This window comes from Rousettus aegyptiacus, unplaced genomic scaffold, assembly GCF_014176215.1.
Source record: "Rousettus aegyptiacus isolate mRouAeg1 unplaced genomic scaffold, mRouAeg1.p scaffold_m13_p_18, whole genome shotgun sequence".
Lineage (NCBI taxonomy): Eukaryota > Metazoa > Chordata > Mammalia > Chiroptera > Pteropodidae > Rousettus > Rousettus aegyptiacus.
In genome coordinates, this window is record NW_023416293.1 from 6,733,784 (window position 1) to 6,754,655 (window position 20,872).

Genomic DNA, 20,872 nt, shown 5'->3' on the forward strand with positions numbered 1-20,872 from the left:
CCCACGCCCTGGACTGGAGAGGGTCCCGGATGTTTCCTCCTCCAGCGCCCCGAAGCCCCGCCCCGTCTCCTCAAGGCCCGCCCCTTCCGAATCAGCTACGGGTCCTGCATGGCCTGGGAAGTTTCGCTGGCTCCTGGGCGGCTAGAGCGTCCTCCCGCGCTCTGCTGCGCTGCGGGAGGGGACGACGCCCGGAGGCTGTCGGGAAGTAGGCGGGGTGACGTGGGGTTGACGAGCTCGGCGGCGGGTTTGCTGAGATCAGTGGCCGGCGGCAGCGGGTACCAGGGGCAGCCGAGTCGGAGGTGGAGCGGGGCGGTGTGTGGCCGGGGCCATGACGGGCAATGCCGGGGAGTGGTGCCTCATGGAAAGCGACCCCGGGGTCTTCACCGAGCTCATTAAAGGATTCGGTGAGAGCTAAGGGGATTGTCCAGGGCCGGGGGTCACGGAGGAGGCCCAAGCTGGGCATGGAGGGGTTCCTTGCGGCCACCGCCGCCCCGCGTCGGAAGGCAGGCGACTCCAGAGACCTGGAGGGACTCGGGGAGGGGCAAATTCAGGGCTCCCGCCCCCCTCCCAGCCCCGAGCTCTCGCGTTTCCGCTGTGATTTTGAGAGCCACACCACGAGGGCAGGGGTCGTGTGAGCCTGTGCACTGCCGCATCCTCAGGATTCGGCACTTAATTATTTGTTTAAATGATTTGGGGCCCCGTCTCCACCCCCCGCCCCCGTCCGTTAAGCACCAATCTTTTCCTTGCTACCGCCGCTGCTCTGCGGAGCGCTCCCCATCCCGGGCAGGTGTGCCCGGGTGCATGTCTCAGGCCATCTGTCCTGTAGGAAAAGCTAGGGTGTGCCTTCTCGAGGGTGGGGTGTCCGAGGCCCCAGCCGCCTAGGAACCCGAGATTCTAGTTATTCAAAGCAGAACACCTTGAGTGTGTGAACATCTCTGCTGACATCCACCACGCTGACTGCGTGGGACCGACGAGCCACTTCGCTAGTTCTGCTCGCTGCTCAGTTTTGGTTTCCGGTGAAGTGTGTTTTCTTAAGCTACTGGAGTAGATTAGAGGCCACATGCTTCCCTCAAAATTTTTCTGCTATATTGTCTTCCATCCAAAATAACTAACATTTATTTTTTACCTTTTTCCTGTCCCTGTTGTTCCCAGACTCTTTTGAGAGCAGTATGTTTTTTTCCTCAAGTGTTATTAATTCTAGCTATTATGTTAAAACTCGTACTAGGGATAAAACTTAAACAAGATATACATACTGTCTGTTGTACATAGCCAAATATTTGGAATATCACTTATCAAACGTGTATTGTTCACCTACTATATCTCAGGTATACTGGTAGGGTTTGGGAATTTTTAATGTGAATAAACCATAACTGCTGTTCTAAAGAACTGACAGACTACACTATGGTGTAGTGATTGCTCAGTTAAAGTATGTACAAAATTTTCTGGGAACACAGGTTGTGGAAGAACACAGGCAGAAGGAAAAACATAAACAGTAGTCATGTTAAAGTATATGGCTTCAGGATCATGCAAAATGATTAAAGTGTAATGTAACAGACTGGAAGGAATATTTGAATCTGAAGCTGAAAGGTAAACCGAGGCCAGATTGTATGCCATGCTGTATAGTTTAGATTGCTCTGTAGTCCTTTAACTGTCAAAGATATTTGAAAGCTGAAATTACTTCTTATAATTAAAAAAGGTTTACTATCTGTAGTGTGCAGGGGATTGCAATGAAGTGAGAAAAGCTAGACGTTTCTTAAGATGGTCAGAGTCTGAGATGATTGGCTTGACATAAAGTAGTAAGTTAATGAGAAGGAGTTAGATTCAGTAATTTTGCTCCATTTAGATCCATAGGACTGCTGGCTGAATGTAGGGAAAAGGTGAAAATGACTCCACGTTTTTAACCTTGAGTGGCTGGTGAAGTACTAGAGAACAGGCTTGATGGACAAGGAAATGGGTTCAGTTTTGGTCATACTTTGAATTTAGCCATAGCATTTACCTTTAAAACCTTAAGGATTATGACATGTTAAAGTGAACTTTAAAAAATACCGTGCTAGTCAAGTTTATTTTAAATTAAGCCACTCCATTAACAGCTATTGCTTTAATCTCATATTGTGCGGAAAACTTGGAATTATTTTAAATTCATGCATAAGAGAGTGATATGTAAATGAACCTTTTACACTTGCACAAATGAGAAGTGAAGCAATAGCTATCAATGGATTGGTTCCATTAGCATAAGAACTTTGCAAAAAGTTCCATGATGGTAGCTTCAGAGAGAAAGTAAGTTTATTCCAACCATTTCCATTTTATTTTTCTCATCCAATTCATTGATTTAAAAAGCATTTGGAAGTTCATTTTTTCAAAAGTAAAACTTCTTTCTAAATTATGAATGCTATTGTAAATTTATTTTAAAATATCTTCATTGGTGTAGATTTGGTGAATATACAAATACTAATTTTGGTAAACTATAATGTTATGGTAAAAACAAAGTTCTTATTAAGAAGCTGATGGAGCAGAACTATACTTTTAATTGGTATGATGCATACATAATTCATAAATGTACCAAAAAAAAAAAAAACAAAGCAAAACTGTGAAAGCCTACCAATTAAAAAAATAGAAGCAGCTATAAATTTCTGTTTCTAGCCAAGATATAGTAACAGGCACTGGATTTACTTTTCCTATAACAAATCAATGTTCCCAGCTTTCACTTCAAGAAAGGGGGGGGGGGAAGCAAATTAAATCTAAAATACGATGATGAAGTAATAAAGGTCACAGTTGAAATTAATGAAACAGAAAAGAGAAAAATAGTAGAGGAAATCAATGAAACCAAAAACTTGTTTCTCAAAGGTCAATAAAATGGATAAACCTCAAGCCAGACTGATCAGAAAAAAAACAGGAGCCAGAAATGAGCAAATAGCAGAATAACAGATATTAAAAGGATAATAAGGGAATATTCTAAACATCTAAACATGCCAATAAACTTGATAGCTCAGAGGGAATGTACAAATTCCTTAAAAGACACAAATTACCAAAACACTCAAGAAGAAATAACCAGTACAGTCTTATATTTATTAAATTTAATTTCAATTTAAAATCTTTTCACAGAGAACACTAGCTAAAATGGCTTCACTGGCAAATTTTATTAAATGTTTAAGGAGTAAGTAATGCCAATTCTACACAGACTTTTACCAAAAAAATTATGAGGAAGGAATACTTCCCAACTTATTCTTTGAGAGCCAGCATTATCCTAACACCCAAACCAGATAAAAAACATTACAAGAAAAGGGAACTGCAGACCTATATTCATCATCCACATAGATGCAAACATTCTAAACAATTTTAGCAAATCAAATTCAATGGCATATTAAATGGACAATATATCATGACTGAATGTGGTTTATCCCCGGAACTTAGGGTTGTTTTAACATTCAAGATTCAATGTAATTCACCATATTAACAAACCAAACAAAAAAACTTAAGATTATATCAATAGATACGAAAAGCATTGGACAAAATCCAACATCTGTTAAGGATTAGGAAGTGTTAGATTTTACCCTGCTTGTCGGCTAACAAGTTAGCCTGCCACCGTTTCGTAGGTACTAGCAGACAACTTCTACTTTAGTGATGATGTGCCTTGGTCATGGTATACCAGGCAGCAGGAGAGTTTGTTTGCATTAGTTCTCGAGTCCTCCAAGTCAGGGGAGTAGAGATAGGACACAGTTGGATTCTGCACGTACGAGCTGGTGTCATAGCTGAGGAACTCTTGAGTGTAGGGAGCTCCCAATTTTATAAAGAGGCTAGCTAACCTGCTCAACCTTTGGCTCTAGGGAGGTGTTATGGACAGCAGAAACGTCCACCCCAGAGCGTCTTGTTCACTGTATTACCTCCTTGAAAAGATAGTTCAGAACAAATCTGGGAATTCCTCTTAGAAGACCAGCAGAAAGAGGAGAAACCCTTTGAGAATTGACTCTCAATGAAATGAATCCTATCTACACCCAATATTCCTCCAGCCAATCTGAAGGAATCTGATCTGATCTGATCAACAGGGCTGGTACCAAGTCAGTTTAATTCATCTCAAGGTGATTTTAAAAAGCCAGGTGGCTTTCTCAAATTTTTGTCCTGACTTTTCCTTTTGATTTAAGGCATTAACCCAGGTATGCAGGGTGTGTTGGTGACTGCAGAATCCACTTGGTCCCACTAGGGGGAAAGCTGGCAGAATCTACCTGAAACAGCTCTGGCCCATGAGTTGAGGCAGATGTGAATGACTTGGGACCAATCTGGTGTTTCCTTAACATGAAGGTTAAGAACTTGAAGACAGTGCTGGGATTAGAACCCAGTTCTCTTCAATTCTTGCTTATTTCCCTTTCCATTATATCAAGCATTGTTTGAACTTGAATGTACACAAGGGGATTATTAGATACTGAGTGTATGTAAGGAGATGGATGCTAACAGTTGAGTATCTTTTCCTTTAATAAAGAGATGTGTATGTGTTTAACATAAGGTTATATAAGCAATGTAACCCCTTGAAATTCTACTTGTGCAAAAGCTTTTGGGACACTTTTATTCAGTGGATTTTTGTTGTTTTGATATAATATGTATGATGTTTTAATGTTTGGTCTTTTTACAGTCGATTTCCACTAGCAGTAACCAGTGTTAATAATCACATTAATGTCCCTTTGTGCCCTTTTCAACACTCATAAATATAGGTTCATAAGGTTTTTTTTTTTTTCCACCAACTTGTTATATGCGAATATCTAGCAAAATGTCAGGATGTTTTTAGTTCTTCTATTACAAACAGCGCAGTAACTCCCTTTTTGCATATATATTTAATGCAGAGTAGGTGAGCACTTAATAGGTATTTGCTGAGCAGAGCCAATTGAGTCATGGAATGGAATGAATGACTAGAGTCACATAGTTGGTTGACCCAACTTTTTTTTTTTTTTAAACCATTGGGTTTTGCAAGTGGTCTGTAGACTTCTTTAGTTCTCACTTGAAAATAATCTGGAGGATTAGATAGTGCCCAGACTTTGGAGTCAGACATGGGTTTTAATTAGATTTTTGGAATATGCCACCTGTAGTGAATTTAAGCAAGCCTCTTAACTCCCCTAACCCTCTTCCATCTCATACTTGCCTTAGGGATTAGAGGAACCCTTAGAGTGTGCCAGGCACTACGTTAAACGTTATTTTGTGCATGATAAATTATCTCAGCTTTTCCTTAAAACAACTAAGTATGGGGATCAGAGAGTTTAAATAGTCATAGAGCCAGTAAGTGGAGAAGCCAGGATTCAAACCCTGGCAGTTGGAAGGCCAAACTTTTAACCCATTTCCCATTTGCCCTGAGAATACTCACAGCACTTGTGGCTACAGCATTTACCCCCAAAATAACTTGCGGATTATAGTCCTAACCTTACCCCCAAAGTTTGCCACAAAATATCTAGCATTTTTTATTATTTTCGTATCACTCTAATTTATTGATAGTCTTTGGAAACAAATAAAATCATTTTTATATATAGCATTCTGTTTTTAGTAGTGGTATTTCCATTTATAAAATGTAGTCATTCTGGGTTGCTGAAAATGTCAAATCTTAGAAAACGTACCATTCCTATTTGTGATGTTAACACTGTTCTCAATAATTGTTAGCTAAAGTTTCATTTGCTGAATCCAATTCATATATACATTTCTGTTACATTAGGATTAGAGACAAGTTCTGTTTAGAAATAACTAAGAACGGTTTTTTATTTTATTTTCACATTGAAAACCTGTCAGATTTGCATTAGCTTCAAAGAGCGTGTTTATGTAAAGTTAAATTAACACTGGCAGCCAGCTGCACTTTTTTTTTTTTCTAAATGGGAAATGGTTTAAACAGTACACCATTACTGTGACGTGTGGCGAGAGCAGCGTTTCTCAGCCTTGGCACTGTTTACATTTTAGGCCAGATACGGCTGTTGTCAGGGCGTCCCTTGAATTAGCATCTCTGGCCTCTACTCTGTAGATGTCACTGCCCTGCCAGGATGACAATAGTGACAGAAAAATGTCTCCAGATGTTGTAAAATGTTTCTTGGGGGGCAAAAAATCACCCCGGTTGAGAACCACTGTCTTAGAGGAAGAACATGTTTTGGGGACTCTGAGGTAGTTTAAAATAAAAATAAAATAAAATAGAAATTTAGGAAAAGAGTCAGGACTAAATATATGATATAAAAGTCACGATTTAGAAGTAGTTATTACCATTAAAAAACAAGTGTCCAGTAAGGAAAAAAAATGGGCTGAGGGCAGAACTGGGGAAGCTTAGCAGTTGAATGAAAAGAGTGGATAAAAAAAGAGCCAGAGATTGAGAGAAACTGAGAAGGAGCAGTTATGGGGTGGCATTTCAGTGAAAGTAAACTCTTTAAACTTTTTTAAATTATAAAAGCAATATACTCCCATTGTAAATAATTAGAAAATAGTAAAGGAAGTAATAGGATTTGGCTGTGAACTTCATCAGCTTTACCATTTTAAACTGTCATGTCTTATTGTCCGCAAATGTGCATTTCTTTTAGTTAAATGGTGCAGGAAAAAAATGAGTTACATATTTTGTTTTCTGAAGACGTGATTTCTTATTTTAGGTTGCCGAGGAGCCCAAGTAGAAGAAATATGGAGTTTAGAGCCTGAGAATTTTGAAAAATTAAAGTAAGTATAATTTTAGTTCTGGTAAAAATAATGTCTATGCTTAAGCAAACTTTTCTCTGTTTATTTTACTTGGATTAACCTAGACTAAATACACTACATCCTTCAAATCTTTTTTTCAGTCCTGGCGAGAAATGTATTATTCTCATTTTATAACTAAGAACCTAGGCTTGTAGAAAACTAATTTGCAAGGGATTAAAAATAGTCCTTGTAATTCCATATCAACAACATAATGATTGGTTGATTTTTTTACAACATTCACTTATTGATCAATAGGGTTAGAACATGGAACACATTTTAACATAAAAGACATGAATAAGAGGTCAGTCTCCAAAACCATATTTAATAGATACTGTACATGAATAGTAATTCAGAACTTGTCTATATCTTATAATATTGCTTTTGGGGAGGTTACAGTTCAGATTCCAAATGTATATGCCAGGGAGAACCTTCCTCTTCCCCATCCTTCTGAGTAGAATGACCTCTCTGAGCCTCTCCTCACCCGGCCTCCATGCCCCCAAGCATTGACCCTACATTGCAGGTGGAGGGCTAGAGAGGTTTTCACTGGTGGGAGAGTGCTTGGGATGAGGACAAGAGTAGGCTTTAGCAGGCAAAATGGGGACTCTTGGGATATGGCTACTGTTTTCAATAGTGAGAAGGGGATAGTTTACTCTCCCCACCTTTTCCTTACCTTCAAACACAGCGATGACTTTAAATAGAATAAGAGATCAGGTCTGGCTGAGTGATCAGGGGAGGTTAATTGAAATTGCATCATTGGAACTGCCTTTAAAGGATAGGAAAGGTTTCTGTGGTATGGAAGGTGGTTGTGAAAGGGATTGGAGGGAGTCTAGCCTAGAGTGGTGACTTTATGTTTCACGGGCAGCGGTGTTCCTTTAGGACAGTGGATGACTTCTTTCTGAACGAGGTGGCAGCATCCATTCATACCGTAGTTGGACGATTGTTCATGGATCCAATAATTATGTGAAGATGGCTCCCTGTAATTCATGATACATAATGCTTTCAACCATTTACCTGTAAACACCTTAAGGGAACTTTATTCATATGTTAGGGTTAACAGCTTCTTTCAGTTTCACTATATTCTTGTTTTTTTCTTCTAAGTGAGCAGATATAAGGTAGAAATGAATACTCCACGGACTGAAGAGTAAACTTTTCATTATAATTCTATTTTAACTGATTCAATTTTAAGTTTTATTAGCCTTGTCTTAGGCAGCATTCTAGTGACTAGACAGAAGTAAAAATCTTTAAAATTTTTTTGAACTTTCTTCATTTGCATTGTATTTGCTAAGTAGCTGATTGAAATTTAATATACTGATAGTGTGCTATAAAAGAAGCAAGGTTTGTTGTCACTAATTTGTATTTTATTTTGCAGGCCAGTTCATGGGTTAATTTTTCTTTTCAAGTGGCAACCAGGAGAAGAACCAGCAGGCTCTGTGGTTCAGGACTCCAGACTTGACACGATATTTTTCGCCAAGCAGGTATGGTCGTCTTTGTTGTAAACTGGACTCTCTTCCACCTGTGTGTCTCTAGTGTGGCAGTCCTCAAACTTTTTTGCTTAGGACTCCTTTACATTCTTAAGTATTGAGATCCCCCAAAATTGCATCAATTTTGAAGTAATACTGGCTGTCGTATGCTAATCATACACTCTAATTGGAGATATGCCTGTCTGTGGATCATTGATTAATAAAATGTTGAGAAAAGAAATTGTCTTCTGGTAATTACCATTTGTGTATAAGTTCCAGAAAGGACAGTTTGGCAATGCTGGTCTGCAAAACATTGTTGTCTAGCTACCATTTTACTGATGAGAAAGCTAACGTCTGATGTACTTGTTTACGATCACGCTGCAGTGGTGCTGGGTTTGTCTGACTTCTCCTGTTCAGTCTATCAGCAAGGAATGATTGTGACAATACTGTGCTAGATGCTTGGGGAATGATAAACAGTCATGATCGCTGTCCTTGACGGTGCGTAAAGTTTAGTGGAAGAGGGTGGTATTAATCAGTGAAATGTAGAAGCGCAGTGGCAGTGAGGGCCGCATGGAGCGAAGTGAGAACCAAACTGCAAAGTTTGAAAAGTTTCTGAGACTGTCTCTACTTCGAACGCCAACTGCAGAGTTCAAGGGCCCCAAATACCACGCTCAGGTTCTGTAGTTTGCTAGAAAAACTCAGATTTCACCAAAGCTGTCATAGTTACGGCTCTGGTTTATTACAGTGAAAAAGGATACAGATTAATATCAGCCCAGGCCAGAGACTCATGAGACAGAGTCCAGGAAGGCTCCATGCACAGGGCTTCTACTTGTCTTCTCTCAGTAGGGTCACCAATGGTGCTAACTTTCCTGGCAATAAGGTGTGACAACATGTAGAGAGTATTGCCATCCAGGAAATCTCAACCAGTTCTTGGTATCCAGAGTTTTTAGTGGTCTTCATCACATATACCTGGTTGGCACCCACGTGGCTGACCTCATTCTCCAGCCACCCTTGAGGTAGAGCTGATACTGCTGACCCAAAACCCCACCCTAAGTCACACTGTAGACTGTCCGTGTGGCCTGAAGCCCCAGGTAAACAAAGACACTCTGTGAGGCCAGGCTTTTAGAGAGCTGAGAGATCACCTTCCAGGAGGCAAGGACAAAGGCCGGATCCCTTTTTGTGCAAGATTAAATTATTTATTGCACACATAAAAATGGGACTTGGCCTCTTTAGGGAGATCTGAGAAAGCTGTGAGTAAGTGACAATTCAGCTGAAATCTAGAGGTTAAGTAGGTATTAACTGAGGGAAAGAGCTTGAGGATCATCCTAGATTAATTACAGCTTTGTGGCCAAAAAGAATGAGACTAGTAAAATGTACTAAAAGAAGCCAGTGTAAGTGGAGTGTAGTGAGCAATGGGGCAATGCAGGCAGTGCATGAGATCTGGGTAACTGTACGTTAGGATGAGGCAGCTAGGTGTATCTAACAACTGAAATATAATTGACACACAAAAAACTGCACATATTTAATGGATACAATTTGATGAGTTTGAAGAAAGTTTTTTTTTTCCTAATTCTTTTTAAGAAGTTTGTAAAGATAATAGATTATATATTTGAAGTCCTTAGATCAGAGGAATGTTTGAGAGTATTCTCTGCCATAGTCTCAGCATCTAGCCTAGCATTGAGTACATATTATGTCCTTAATGTGTCATGATTTTGCAAGAATGTGTTGAATGAGTGTAAATTTTAACATCTAACTTCTATCAAACCATCCCCAGATAATTTCACGCTAGATAATTTTGGCCCAAGGTAAGGGAGCACCAAGCCTTAGAAAGTTTTAGTTAACCACCTTTTTGACATCTCCTTTATAGACATTTTTTTCATCCAAATTTACTAAAGAACTGATTCTGATCAAAATACATATTAAACAAAATCAGCAACAATGTTAATTGGATTCTAGATCTGTTACTTTTTTCTAATTTGTCAATTATAAGATAGTGTTAGTACAAGATACTGTTAGAGAGGAATTATGGAAGTGTGGTGGTGTCATATTGCTTGACAATTGGCAGTAAGACAGTGCTCCCTAATGGAGAAAGCAGTCTTATCAAGGAGTTTTCCCAGCAGATCATAGTTAAAAGGTAACTAACTGCTGGACAGTCACTAGTCTCTGGCAGCATGAAAGTAGAGTATAGGAATTAAAAAGGGAAGATAATTGAAAATTTTGTCTTCTGAAATCAGGCAGGATGTAAATAGATAATTTACCAAATTATAAAATCATAAATGAATTCTAGAACCAGACTTTCTGCCTCTGGCTTAGCTCTGTGCCCTATGGGCAAGTTACTTAATCTTTTAGTGCCTCAGCTCCCAGAAGTGTAAAATGAGCATAATAGTATCAACTCCTTCATAGGTCATTGAGAGGATAATCAGTATATGTGAAGTGCCTAAAAAAATACCTAGCATGTAGTACGTGCAATCTAAATGTTTTCTTCTCACTATAATGTAAGGTCCACATAATCTATTAAACAGTCAAGTTAAATGACAACACTATAAAGATTTTATGTGATACAGTTGAAAAATAAATGTGGACAATTTATACCCTTTTTAGGAATTCAAATGAGGGTAGAAACTAATATAAGTTGTTGAAAAATTTCTCTAAAAGCCACATAGGTGAGTTGGAGCTTGCTCTGGCTGCCGAAATATGGGTTGAGTTTGAATCAGTAGAAATGCATTCGAGGGAAGAGAATAGGAGGGAGGGAGGGCTATGTTTCATATCAGGGACGACTGGTCTTGTTACCCTGACTCGGTTGGTTTTACTGATGTTATAAATTCATTTAACTTATTTGGTTTCCTAAAATCTTCAGCTCCAGAATTGCAGCAAATTCCTGAAACTAGATTAAAATGGAAATTGAATATGTTTATTATGTTTATGCTAAGACTGTACAAAATGAAATCAGAGAACTATTCACTTTTTGTTTAAGGGGTTATCATTATCAGTTATAAGTTTTTTGTTTTTTTTTAACAAATCGATGATATTTTTGCTTTTATATTTTATAGGTAATTAATAACGCTTGTGCTACTCAAGCCATAGTAAGTGTGTTATTGAACTGTACCCATCAAGATGTCCATTTAGGAGAGACTTTATCAGAATTTAAAGAATTTTCACAAAGTTTTGATGCAGCTGTGAGTACAGTCTTATTCTTCCTAAGATGCCCTATTTGTGATAGTTCTTATTCTAATATAGGCTACTTTTAAACATTATTGCAGATGAAAGGTTTGGCACTGAGCAATTCAGATGTGATCCGACAAGTACACAACAGCTTTGCCAGGTAAAGAGACTGTTTCATAAACCCTCTTTCTTTCTTTGCTTGTTTGTTTGTCTCTCACTACTTTTTCTTCACTGTAGACAGCAGATGTTTGAATTTGATGCAAAGACAACAGCAAAAGAAGAAGATGCTTTTCACTTTGTCAGTTATGTTCCTGTTAATGGAAGATTGTATGAATTAGACGGATTGAGAGAAGGACCAATTGATTTAGGTAATCCATTTCCCATTCCTGGTATTTCATTTGTGAGAAGGAAAGAAATACTGGGCGTGCACCCCTGTCTTAGCCACAGTACTCCTTAAATTTTGAAGGGTATAATACCATGAAGGCCTTAAGCTCTTCAGCACTTCATGAAATTAGCAGGTAGGAAGGAGGAGTTTACTCTAGTAGTTCAAATGGAACCTTTCATTTTTTTGTAAGAGAAAAAATTTTTAACCCATAAATTAATTTATTTTTTATTTTCCAGTTAACTTAAAAACTACTATATCTATTAAACTTGTTATTCTCACTTTTAACCTACTGATAAAGAATAGTAAGCATTTCCTATCATGTCGCACTAAAATATTTTCATTTGCAATTGGATCGTTTAAATCACTTTAATTCAGTGTTTAACAATCTACGAAAATATTTTTCTTCAAAGTTTCTTTTTGAGTTATGCACTAATGTGCTTTCCTTTGTGCCAAAGTGTAGGTTTGTCCTGATCCCACCCTGTATCTAACCTTTAGCAAAAACGATTAATGATTATTGAGGGAGAGGGTACAATTTGTGGTTTTGACATAGTCCTGAAATAACAGACCCACAGAAGAATTTCAACTCCTTATTTTTTACCTCATTAAATTTTCTTTTTCTCTCTCTTTTTTAATTAAGTCCATTTATAAGCTCAACAAAACCTTTTTATATTGAATCTAACATTATCTGCTATTCATAAAACTATAGAACCAGTGGTTTATCTAATGCTGATTTACATATTATCTCACTATTTAAAGATATTTTTCTGTGTCTGTCATAGAAAATGAATAGAATGTTCTTTCAATTCTGTAGAAGTTGATTTTCCCTAGATTGGTGGTTGATCTGATCTCTATTTTCTCTGTTGGCTTCTATCCGGCCAGCCATTCATTTATTAGAACCATCAAATATAAAAGAAGTAAAAGATGAAAGGGAACAGCCAGTTTTACTAAACAGCTTGTGGCTATGGTTGAACTTATGGTGAAAACGAAGATTAAAACAACTGGGTAAAATTGGTTTTGCATTATGTGTGGATTTTAATTTTTTATTTTATAGTTACGGTGGTGGGAGGGAGACAGATAGGAGGATTAAATCCTTATTTTGCCATAACATGGGGGCTGGTTTTTCTTAGCTGTCGGTTTCATCATCTGTAAAATGAAGATAGTTATCCTTATTTCACAGAGTTATGAGTTTTAATGATATAACTCCCTAATTCATTACCTTCATTTGTTCAATAGTTATTAAATAAATGATGAAATAATATGGCAATGTGAGTTAGTGATAATGCTCTTTCCCCTTATTATTACTAAGAAAATAAGAATTGAGGCTGAACGTAGCTATGCTGAAAGGATTTTTACCATGCTGAATTTCCTAAAATATTTATGAAAAGAGATATTTTGGACCAAACTTTTGAAATCATGCTAATGTTGATTTTATTTAAATGCTTTTACATTTCTAGGTGCATGCACTCAAGATGATTGGATCAGTGCTGTGAGGCCAGTCATAGAAAAGAGGATACAAAAGTAAATAAATGCTCAGCTAATCTCGTTGTCATCAGGTTCTGGTTTTTATACATCTTTAAACTTTTTATTTCATTTTTATTTTAACAATGATTATTGAACATCCACCTTTGACTATATTATAGTGTTCAGGAAACCTATTTTAGAAATTCTCTAAATTCTATAGAGTGATATGCCATCTCCGCTAAGTTAGATGTTTTGTAGAGTTACTTTGTAGAGTTTTTTTTGAGCCCTCTATATTTTTTATTAAACTTTTCGAGATAATTATATATTCACATTCAGTTACGAAAAGAAAACAGAGGTCTCCATTGATCTGTTTGTCCACTCTGTGTCAGTACTAGTCTTGATTACTATAGCTGTTAAGTCTTGAAATTAGGTAGATTGATGCATCCAACTTTATTCCTTTCCTTCAAAATTGTTTTAGCTATTATGTGGTATGCAATATCTGATGAACACTCTCACAAGACATTGATCTAAAGACAATATTAAGAAGATATCTCAGGTCTAAAAAAAATTGTTTTAGCTTATTGTTCCTCTGCCCTCCTATATAAGTTTTAGTATAATCTTGTCTGTATCTATACACATTCTTGCTGGGATTTTTATTGGAATTATATTGATATTTATATTAATTTGAGGAGAACTGGCATCTTGACTACATTGAGTCTTCCCGTCCATGAACCACAGTGCCTCCCTCCATTTACTTGGACCTCCCAGAGAATCATAGGGTCATCACAACGGGTTACCTTAATTGTAATGGTGTTATAATTCTTTATCATATTATAAACTTCAACTTCTTTTTCAGGTACAGTGAAGGTGAAATTCGATTTAATTTAATGGCCATTGTGTCTGACAGAAAGATGGTATACGAGCAGAAGATAGCAGAGTTGCAGAGGCAGCTTGCCGAGGTTCGTGGCCGTGTTTTCATGTCCAAAGTTCTAGCTTCATCATTCTCTCAGGGACAGTACTCTTTTTTCCCTTCCTTTTTTTTTTTGTAAAATGTATTTAATCTAGTGTCCCGAGTGGTGGTTAAGAAAGTACACTCTGGAGTCAGGCTGCCCAGACTCAGCTTTTGGCATTGCCACTTAGTGGGTATATGGATTTGAGTGGGGTTTTTTTGTGCCTCACAGTTTCTTCATGTGACATGAGAATAATAGTGTTTACCTTATAGTGTCGTTGTGAGGCCTAAGTGAGATAACATGTAAATAACTTTAAAGAATGGCAAATAGTAAATGCTAAATAAGTGTTAACTACTTACTGTAATTTTGTTATGTAATTAAGCAAGTTAAAATATATTTCTTAGAGAATTTATTGCATACATTTCGATTCACATATACTTTTACTAGTCTACTACGGATTACCTTTCTGTAGTAAATGTGATTGGAGAAGAGACTTAGTAATAGACAAAAAGACCTTATTTATGTTTCTTTGATCACATTTTCTTAAGAGTATGTAAAAGCAAATTTATAGCTGAACAAAAGTTTATAGCAACACAGTATATTAAATTATAGATTGTTTTCAGGTAAACGTATGTATTATAGAACAGAAATATAGAAAGCACTTCTCAGGGCTTTTATCCTTTAATATTACAATTAGGCTGTTATTCTGTCACCATAGTAAGAGTAAAATTCGAAAGAAATTGTACTATGTTTATCATTTTAAAATATCATGAACTTAAGCCTCAATTATTAGGGTGTATTTTTTTGTTTTTTTTCTTTCTCCTAAGGAGGAACCCATGGATACAGATCAGGGTAGTATGTTAAGTGCTATTCAGTCAGAAGTTGCCAAAAATCAGATGCTTATTGAAGAAGAAGTACAGAAATTAAAAAGATATAAGGTAATTTTTTTTACTTTTTCCTTTAATGTTTTAATGTAGAATGGTAAATTTTGACATGAAGGTATATTGAATGCCTGATTTTTTTTTCTGCCATCATTTACTTGTTTTCAGAATAATGAGTTGATTCTGTGGTACCCTACAAATGTAATCTCTGAGGTTTCTTTTTCTTTTTTTTTTTTTATGTTTTTTAAAAAGTATTATTATGAACAGATTCTTAACATATTTGGTGCTTCAGTTCACTGCAGTTATTGATGCTCAAATTGTCCGACCTTTGGCCATTAGGAGCTACTTCGAGCATGTCTCCTGAGTCCTTGACATGACTCATCACCTCTGGTAGCTTCCTTGCTTTCTAGATGTCAAGATGTTTCAAACCCATCTTGTACAGTTCCTGCTTGAGACTCAGAATAAGCCATTTTTTCAAGAAGTCCAGGTACTTTGGGGGCAGTGATATTTAGGAACCACTGCCTAAGGGCTCAGGGTGCTGAGTGACATTTATCAATCAGTATTTCTAGGCCTTTTCAGAGCTAAGAAATACACTTCTATTTTTGTTTCATTTTTTAATAGAAAATACGACATGAATTCATATTACTACTCAAATTTAGGCTTAAAGGGCTTTCTACTTGAAATTAAGCATTTGCATCTTTCTCTTAAGCTGAAAATATTAGTTCCTAACAACAATAACATAACTACTTATTTGCTTTATGCTTTATATATATAGCATTTGTATATATAAGTAAATATTTACATGCTTTATGTTATGCGTAGAAGGTGCATGCATGTATGTATGTGTGTGGATACATGCACACACGTTATATGTAGAATGTTATGTTACACGCATAATGCATGTATATATGTGTTTGTATATACCTACACACACACAGGCATATACAAAAGTTCAGAAGAACAATACCAGTAGTGTTAGTAACAACCGAAAAGTTTTTTCTTAATTTTTTTTCTTAGGATTTATCCCATTTTAAATGAACAACCAAATTACTGTTTTTAAATTCACTTGAAAAAATTTTCTCATGGTGTGGTTCTATTACTTGATACACAAGTGAGTTTATTTTACTTTGCTTTCTAAGTTTTTAGATTTAAAGTTTTTTGATTTAATTATATCAAATAATTTAGAGCCAAATATATAAAACAAGACAATCTTTAATGATGTCTTTCTCCTTCACTTGTAGTCTGTCTGATAAGCTTTATTCAGAGAGCAAAGAGTGAAAGGAAGTTTGAATTTTGAATGACTTTGGAAATAGCACTTAAGTCATTTGTCATGCATGTCACAATAGAAAAAGCATTGTTATTTATTTGAAGCTCATTTGAAGGCAAGGAGTGTCCTTTTTTCTTTTTATTGCTCACTGCAGTATCCACACAGTGCTTTGCACCATACTTAACAGCCGGCAAATGACTGTTAAATAAAATGAACAGACTTTGAGCTAGCAGGATTTCTTTAGATGGAAGTGTTAAGGGCTTGATCCAGAGTATTCCAGGCAGGAAAAAGGGGGGCCAAGTTCCTGGAGACAGGAATGTAAGGGATGAAAGTCTGAATGTTTATCTTCTACTTTACGCGCTATAAAAATATAACTACCCATCATTTCTGTATTATGCGGGGTTGTTACATAATTAACTAAGTTTTAATATTTGTCTAAAATTAAACACAAACTAGGTTCTCAGAATCTTTACCTGGTACATTGTTTGAGAATGCTTCGCTTTAAAAAATATAAAATGATTCTCATATTAATATAAAGTGAACATCCATTAAGACTTTATTTAATTCATTATTAATTAAGGGACTCTGGAAGATATCACAGGTAGTTCAAATGAGAAATCAAAGAAGCTCAAATTTATATGAAGTAAAAGAATGTTGAAATGAATTTACAAAAGATGGAAACTGTTTTTATCCATGGGAGAAGGGAAGCAAATTGAACCTTTGCCAAGTAGTAGCTAATAACTCAATGGCAGTGAAAGGCTAGAGTCACGTAACTTGGGAGGGTGGGCTCTAGACAATGAGTGGTTTTCCATTTAAACAAAGATTGTTTTCCCCTACAGCCTACCCCCTTTGGATCAAAAATAATTGAAAGAAAGATTAGTCTTGATTACAAAATAAAGCTGGTCTCATTAGGCTTGGCCTGATAATTGCATAGGCATAGAAAGTAGCAAGAGTACTAATCAATCATGTGGGCCTTCTTAAATTTGCTTTCATAAGTAATTTAAGTTTTTATGAATAATGTTAGACTTTTAAAAGCCTGTTATTTGTTAAGCCAAGTGTAGAGGTGACACCCAAGAAACTCCAGTGTGTTTGTTTGTTTGTTTGTTTTTTATTGTATTAGTCTTTATTCTCAGTGGGAACGGAATTTCATTATTTCAAGTATTTTTTCTTTGAGAATGGATGGTTTTCTCCCATTTCTATTTTGAGTTGGATGCAAAATTAAAATGTCAGAAACTTAGTGGAAAATGTAAAGTTTGTGTGGTTTTATATCTGTTTTGTTTTCAGATTGAAAATATCAGAAGGAAGCATAATTACCTGCCCTTCATTATGGAATTATTAAAGACTTTGGCGGAGCACCAGCAGTTAATACCACTAGTAGAAAAGGTAAGAATTTTAGTTGTGATTAGATTCCCTTCAGACAAACTTTTTTTGTTGTTGTTTTTGGCTTGATTAGAAGTAAAATTTATTGAACCTTTTTAATTTTTTTTTTTTTTGCTTTTACCTATGGTTTTATATTCTAGATGAGCATGAGTTCAACCTGATATTGTAAAATAAAAATAAGGGATTGTCCCATTGCTTTAGCCTTTGAGAATCCTTAGTGTCACAACTCAGGTTGTGCTATATCAGAATAAAATTTAAAGTATTTTCTTTTCTTTATAAACAAATTTTAATGTTAATTGAAATATTTTTTTTCTTATTTAACAAAATTTTGAATTATCATAGAATTTAGCACTAAATGGACATTGAAGGGAGAAAAAAATGTAGCCAAGAGTAAGAAATAGATGATTTTATTCCTAAGCTATTCTTTGCACTGAGGGGGTATTAGCATAGGTTAGTGAAAAATTCTAAGATATTTTTCCTTTAACATGAAGCACTTAAGTAAAATATTTGTTGAATCAACAAAATGCAGTTAGATTGTTTTTATGTTTATACTGTAAATAAGTGTTTTCTGAAAGTGACCATCACTAAATACTCTTTAAAATATATGTTACCTAGCTCTTCCCCAAATATTCTGATATAGGGAGAGGAATCTTTAATAAGCACCACCCCCACCCCCCACACGCATGATTCTAATGCAGCTGGTCTCTTACCACATTTTGAGAAACACTGAGAGGGTACTACTAGGCAAATAAAATTTTGGACCATTAACTTAAAGATCAGAGTACGTGGTAGGTACACTTTTCTTATTAAAATTTATGAAGATACAATTCAACCCAGCTGTTTTATATTATCATAAATTCTAAATAATATGAGATGTGAGTTAAGGTTTTGTGTATATATACCTTATTACCCAGGTCCCGAAACATGTGCTGCGACTTTTAGTATTAAATATACAAAAATTATTGCACGATACTGATACATCTTTTCCGTATAGGTTTTTCTATTCATGTTTCTCAGGGTATTACAATTACAAAAGTCCACAATAGGAAACTTATTTTTAAAGTTTTAGATTAACAAGGTCCTGTGATCCTCAGACTTGCTCAGTGAACAGTACCTAGCTATTGTGTTCTTTGTCTAAAACACTAGGAAATATTTCTGCACTAAAGTACTAAAAGTGTAATGTAGACTGTTGTGCCAAATCATATGGTATGTTATATCAGATTTTATGTATACATAAATACTGTTAGGTACCAGACAAATGTCATCAGAGAAATTTTAAATGTATATATTTTGCTTTAAAATTGCTGTGAGTAAATTTTTTTGTGCAAATTAGGAAAAGGACAATTCTTGTTTGATTTTAATAACAGTACATCCCCAGATTGTTAAAAACAAAGCACAGAGAACAGCTTTTCAGCTTTTGTATTAGGACTATACATCCGTAGTTCCCATTGTTTTGGACACAGGGTGGCAGTATATGACTGCCTCATGTTAGTGGGATTGGACACAGGGTGGCAGTATGTGACTGCCTCGTGTTAGTGGGACACAAACCCAGTCTGTCCCTGTGTTCCGTTTGTTTTATTGACGGGTCGTTACTGACCATTTCTCCAAACTGCCTATTTCTCCAAAGTGTTCCTTGAATATTAATATTGCATGTACAATAGTGAGATACCTTAATTTCTCATATATATGCAATATTTCTAATCTCCCTAGATTATGAAGCACATTCTGATTGAATAAAATTTTTGAAACATTTTATTATTTATCATTTATCTAGCTGCAACTATATTCCAGGCACTCTGTTAGAGTCTGTGGCTATTGTACACATGAATGAGACACATCTTTTCTCTTAAGCAACTCATGATGTAGTTGGGGGAAAAAATCATGGTACTGTGATATTATGCTAAACTCATTAAACTGTTATGTCAAACTCATTTACTTAAATATGCAGAAACTAATGGAGAAACTTTTTAGACTCAATTTGAATGAGAAGTGGGCACATATGTAAATAAAAAAGTGAGCACGTACTATTTTAAAATATGAGTATGACTTTGGAATGAATAATTACATATTTTAAAATAATTACGATTATAATAACACATTTCAACTTCAGATAAGAACTATAAACCATATATCATTTTTTCTTATAGTTGACAAAGTGTGACTATCTAATTGTTCAGGAGTAGTGTGTTTTAAGTCTCATATTTTAAAAGATAGTCCTCTAGAAATCTTATAAACAATGTATTTCAAACCTTTTAGCTTACGAATGTCCTCTTACATTTTATATTCATATGATCTAAAATAAACTTTTAAGATTTTATAGCATACTATCTTTCATTTCTAGGCAAAAGAAAAACAGAATGCAAAGAAAGCACAGGAAACCAAATGAAGAAGCTGCTTTGGGATGTGTTCACATTTCTGCTTCTGCACCTATTTTCATGGAAACATTACGTATAAAGAACTTTGAGCAACACCCTAAGTGACTCAGTGCACGTTTGGCAGTAGTACCAGTCTGTCTTGTCTTTAATGCATGGATTCATAAACTTTTTCCCTACCTGCATCATGTGCATGTAGTGCATCTTAAATAAAAGCGATGTGAAGAGTGCTTTCCCAAATTCCATCATTCAACAATGGATCTGAGAACTTCTGTTGGTTCTCTGGGTATATAACTACCGTAATGAACCTAGAAAATGCACAAACGATATTCTCTATAATTGTTATAATTAATCTTTTGATCTTTTAGCTCAGTTAAATGTTTAAAATTTATAAATGTCAGATCTTGATTAAACTGGATCTCTTGTTCTCATTAATGGAAAAAAAAATCAGTATTTCTGTCTTTGATATCTAAATATTTTGAGGATTTAAAAACTGAATTTTATCTCTTACCAATTACTTGAAAAAATATGATTTTACTGCAGATCATTTGAAAAGGACAAAAGTACAGTTTCTAGTGATTTTCATTGCTGCCAGTCGAAAAAGTAATAAACATCTCAATTTTATTTTCGCAAACTTTCTTTAAGTGTTTGGGATTATTTATTTATGTATTGTAGAATTGTTTCAGGAAGGTGTGAATGTCACTGTCAAAGCAAAATTTCAGGTTAAGAACAAATTATAAGTCTTAAAGATTTTAGGTGTTACTCTCAGTTTGGCAGCATTTTTTCAAGCTGTTAAATTGTATCTTTATAAAAAATTCAGGGTATCTTTTTTCAAAAAAAAATGGTGGCGGGTCTTCTTACATGCCAGTTCAA

General features: G+C 35.8%; 1 protein-coding gene across 3 annotated transcripts; it reads left to right on the forward strand.

Annotated features, from left to right (window-relative positions):
- The first annotated feature begins 156 nt into the window (after window positions 1-156).
- On the forward strand, window positions 157-20,637 carry UCHL5 (ubiquitin C-terminal hydrolase L5). Of its 3 annotated transcripts, none has more exons than XM_016122692.2 (11): window positions 157-404; window positions 6,600-6,663; window positions 8,051-8,156; window positions 11,192-11,317; window positions 11,402-11,463; window positions 11,541-11,671; window positions 13,143-13,206; window positions 14,006-14,108; window positions 14,927-15,037; window positions 17,532-17,630; window positions 19,969-20,637. In XM_016122692.2, exons 1-11 carry the CDS (start codon window positions 329-331, stop codon window positions 20,011-20,013), a joined length of 987 nt encoding a protein of 328 aa, XP_015978178.1. In that variant the 5' UTR covers window positions 157-328; the 3' UTR covers window positions 20,014-20,637. The 3 variants fall into 3 exon arrangements, with proteins under 3 accessions (XP_015978178.1, XP_036091327.1, XP_015978179.1); XM_036235434.1 differs by having other exon boundaries at window positions 157-275; window positions 14,930-15,037; XM_016122693.2 differs by having other exon boundaries at window positions 236-404; window positions 14,930-15,037.
- Window positions 20,638-20,872: the final 235 nt, after the last annotated feature.

What these genes read in the sequence shown, in the direction of transcription:
- UCHL5 (XM_016122692.2), top strand. Translation starts at nt 329, where the DNA reads ATGACGGGCAATGCCGGGGAGTGGTGCCTCATGGAAAGCGACCCCGGG. An exon ending in GAGAATTTTGAAAAATTAAA is followed by an intron (nt 6,664 to 8,050) that starts GTAAGTATAATT and finishes TTTATTTTGCAG; the next exon opens with GCCAGTTCATGGGTTAATTT. An exon ending in ATAGAAAAGAGGATACAAAA is followed by an intron (nt 13,207 to 14,005) that starts GTAAATAAATGC and finishes CTTCTTTTTCAG; the next exon opens with GTACAGTGAAGGTGAAATTC.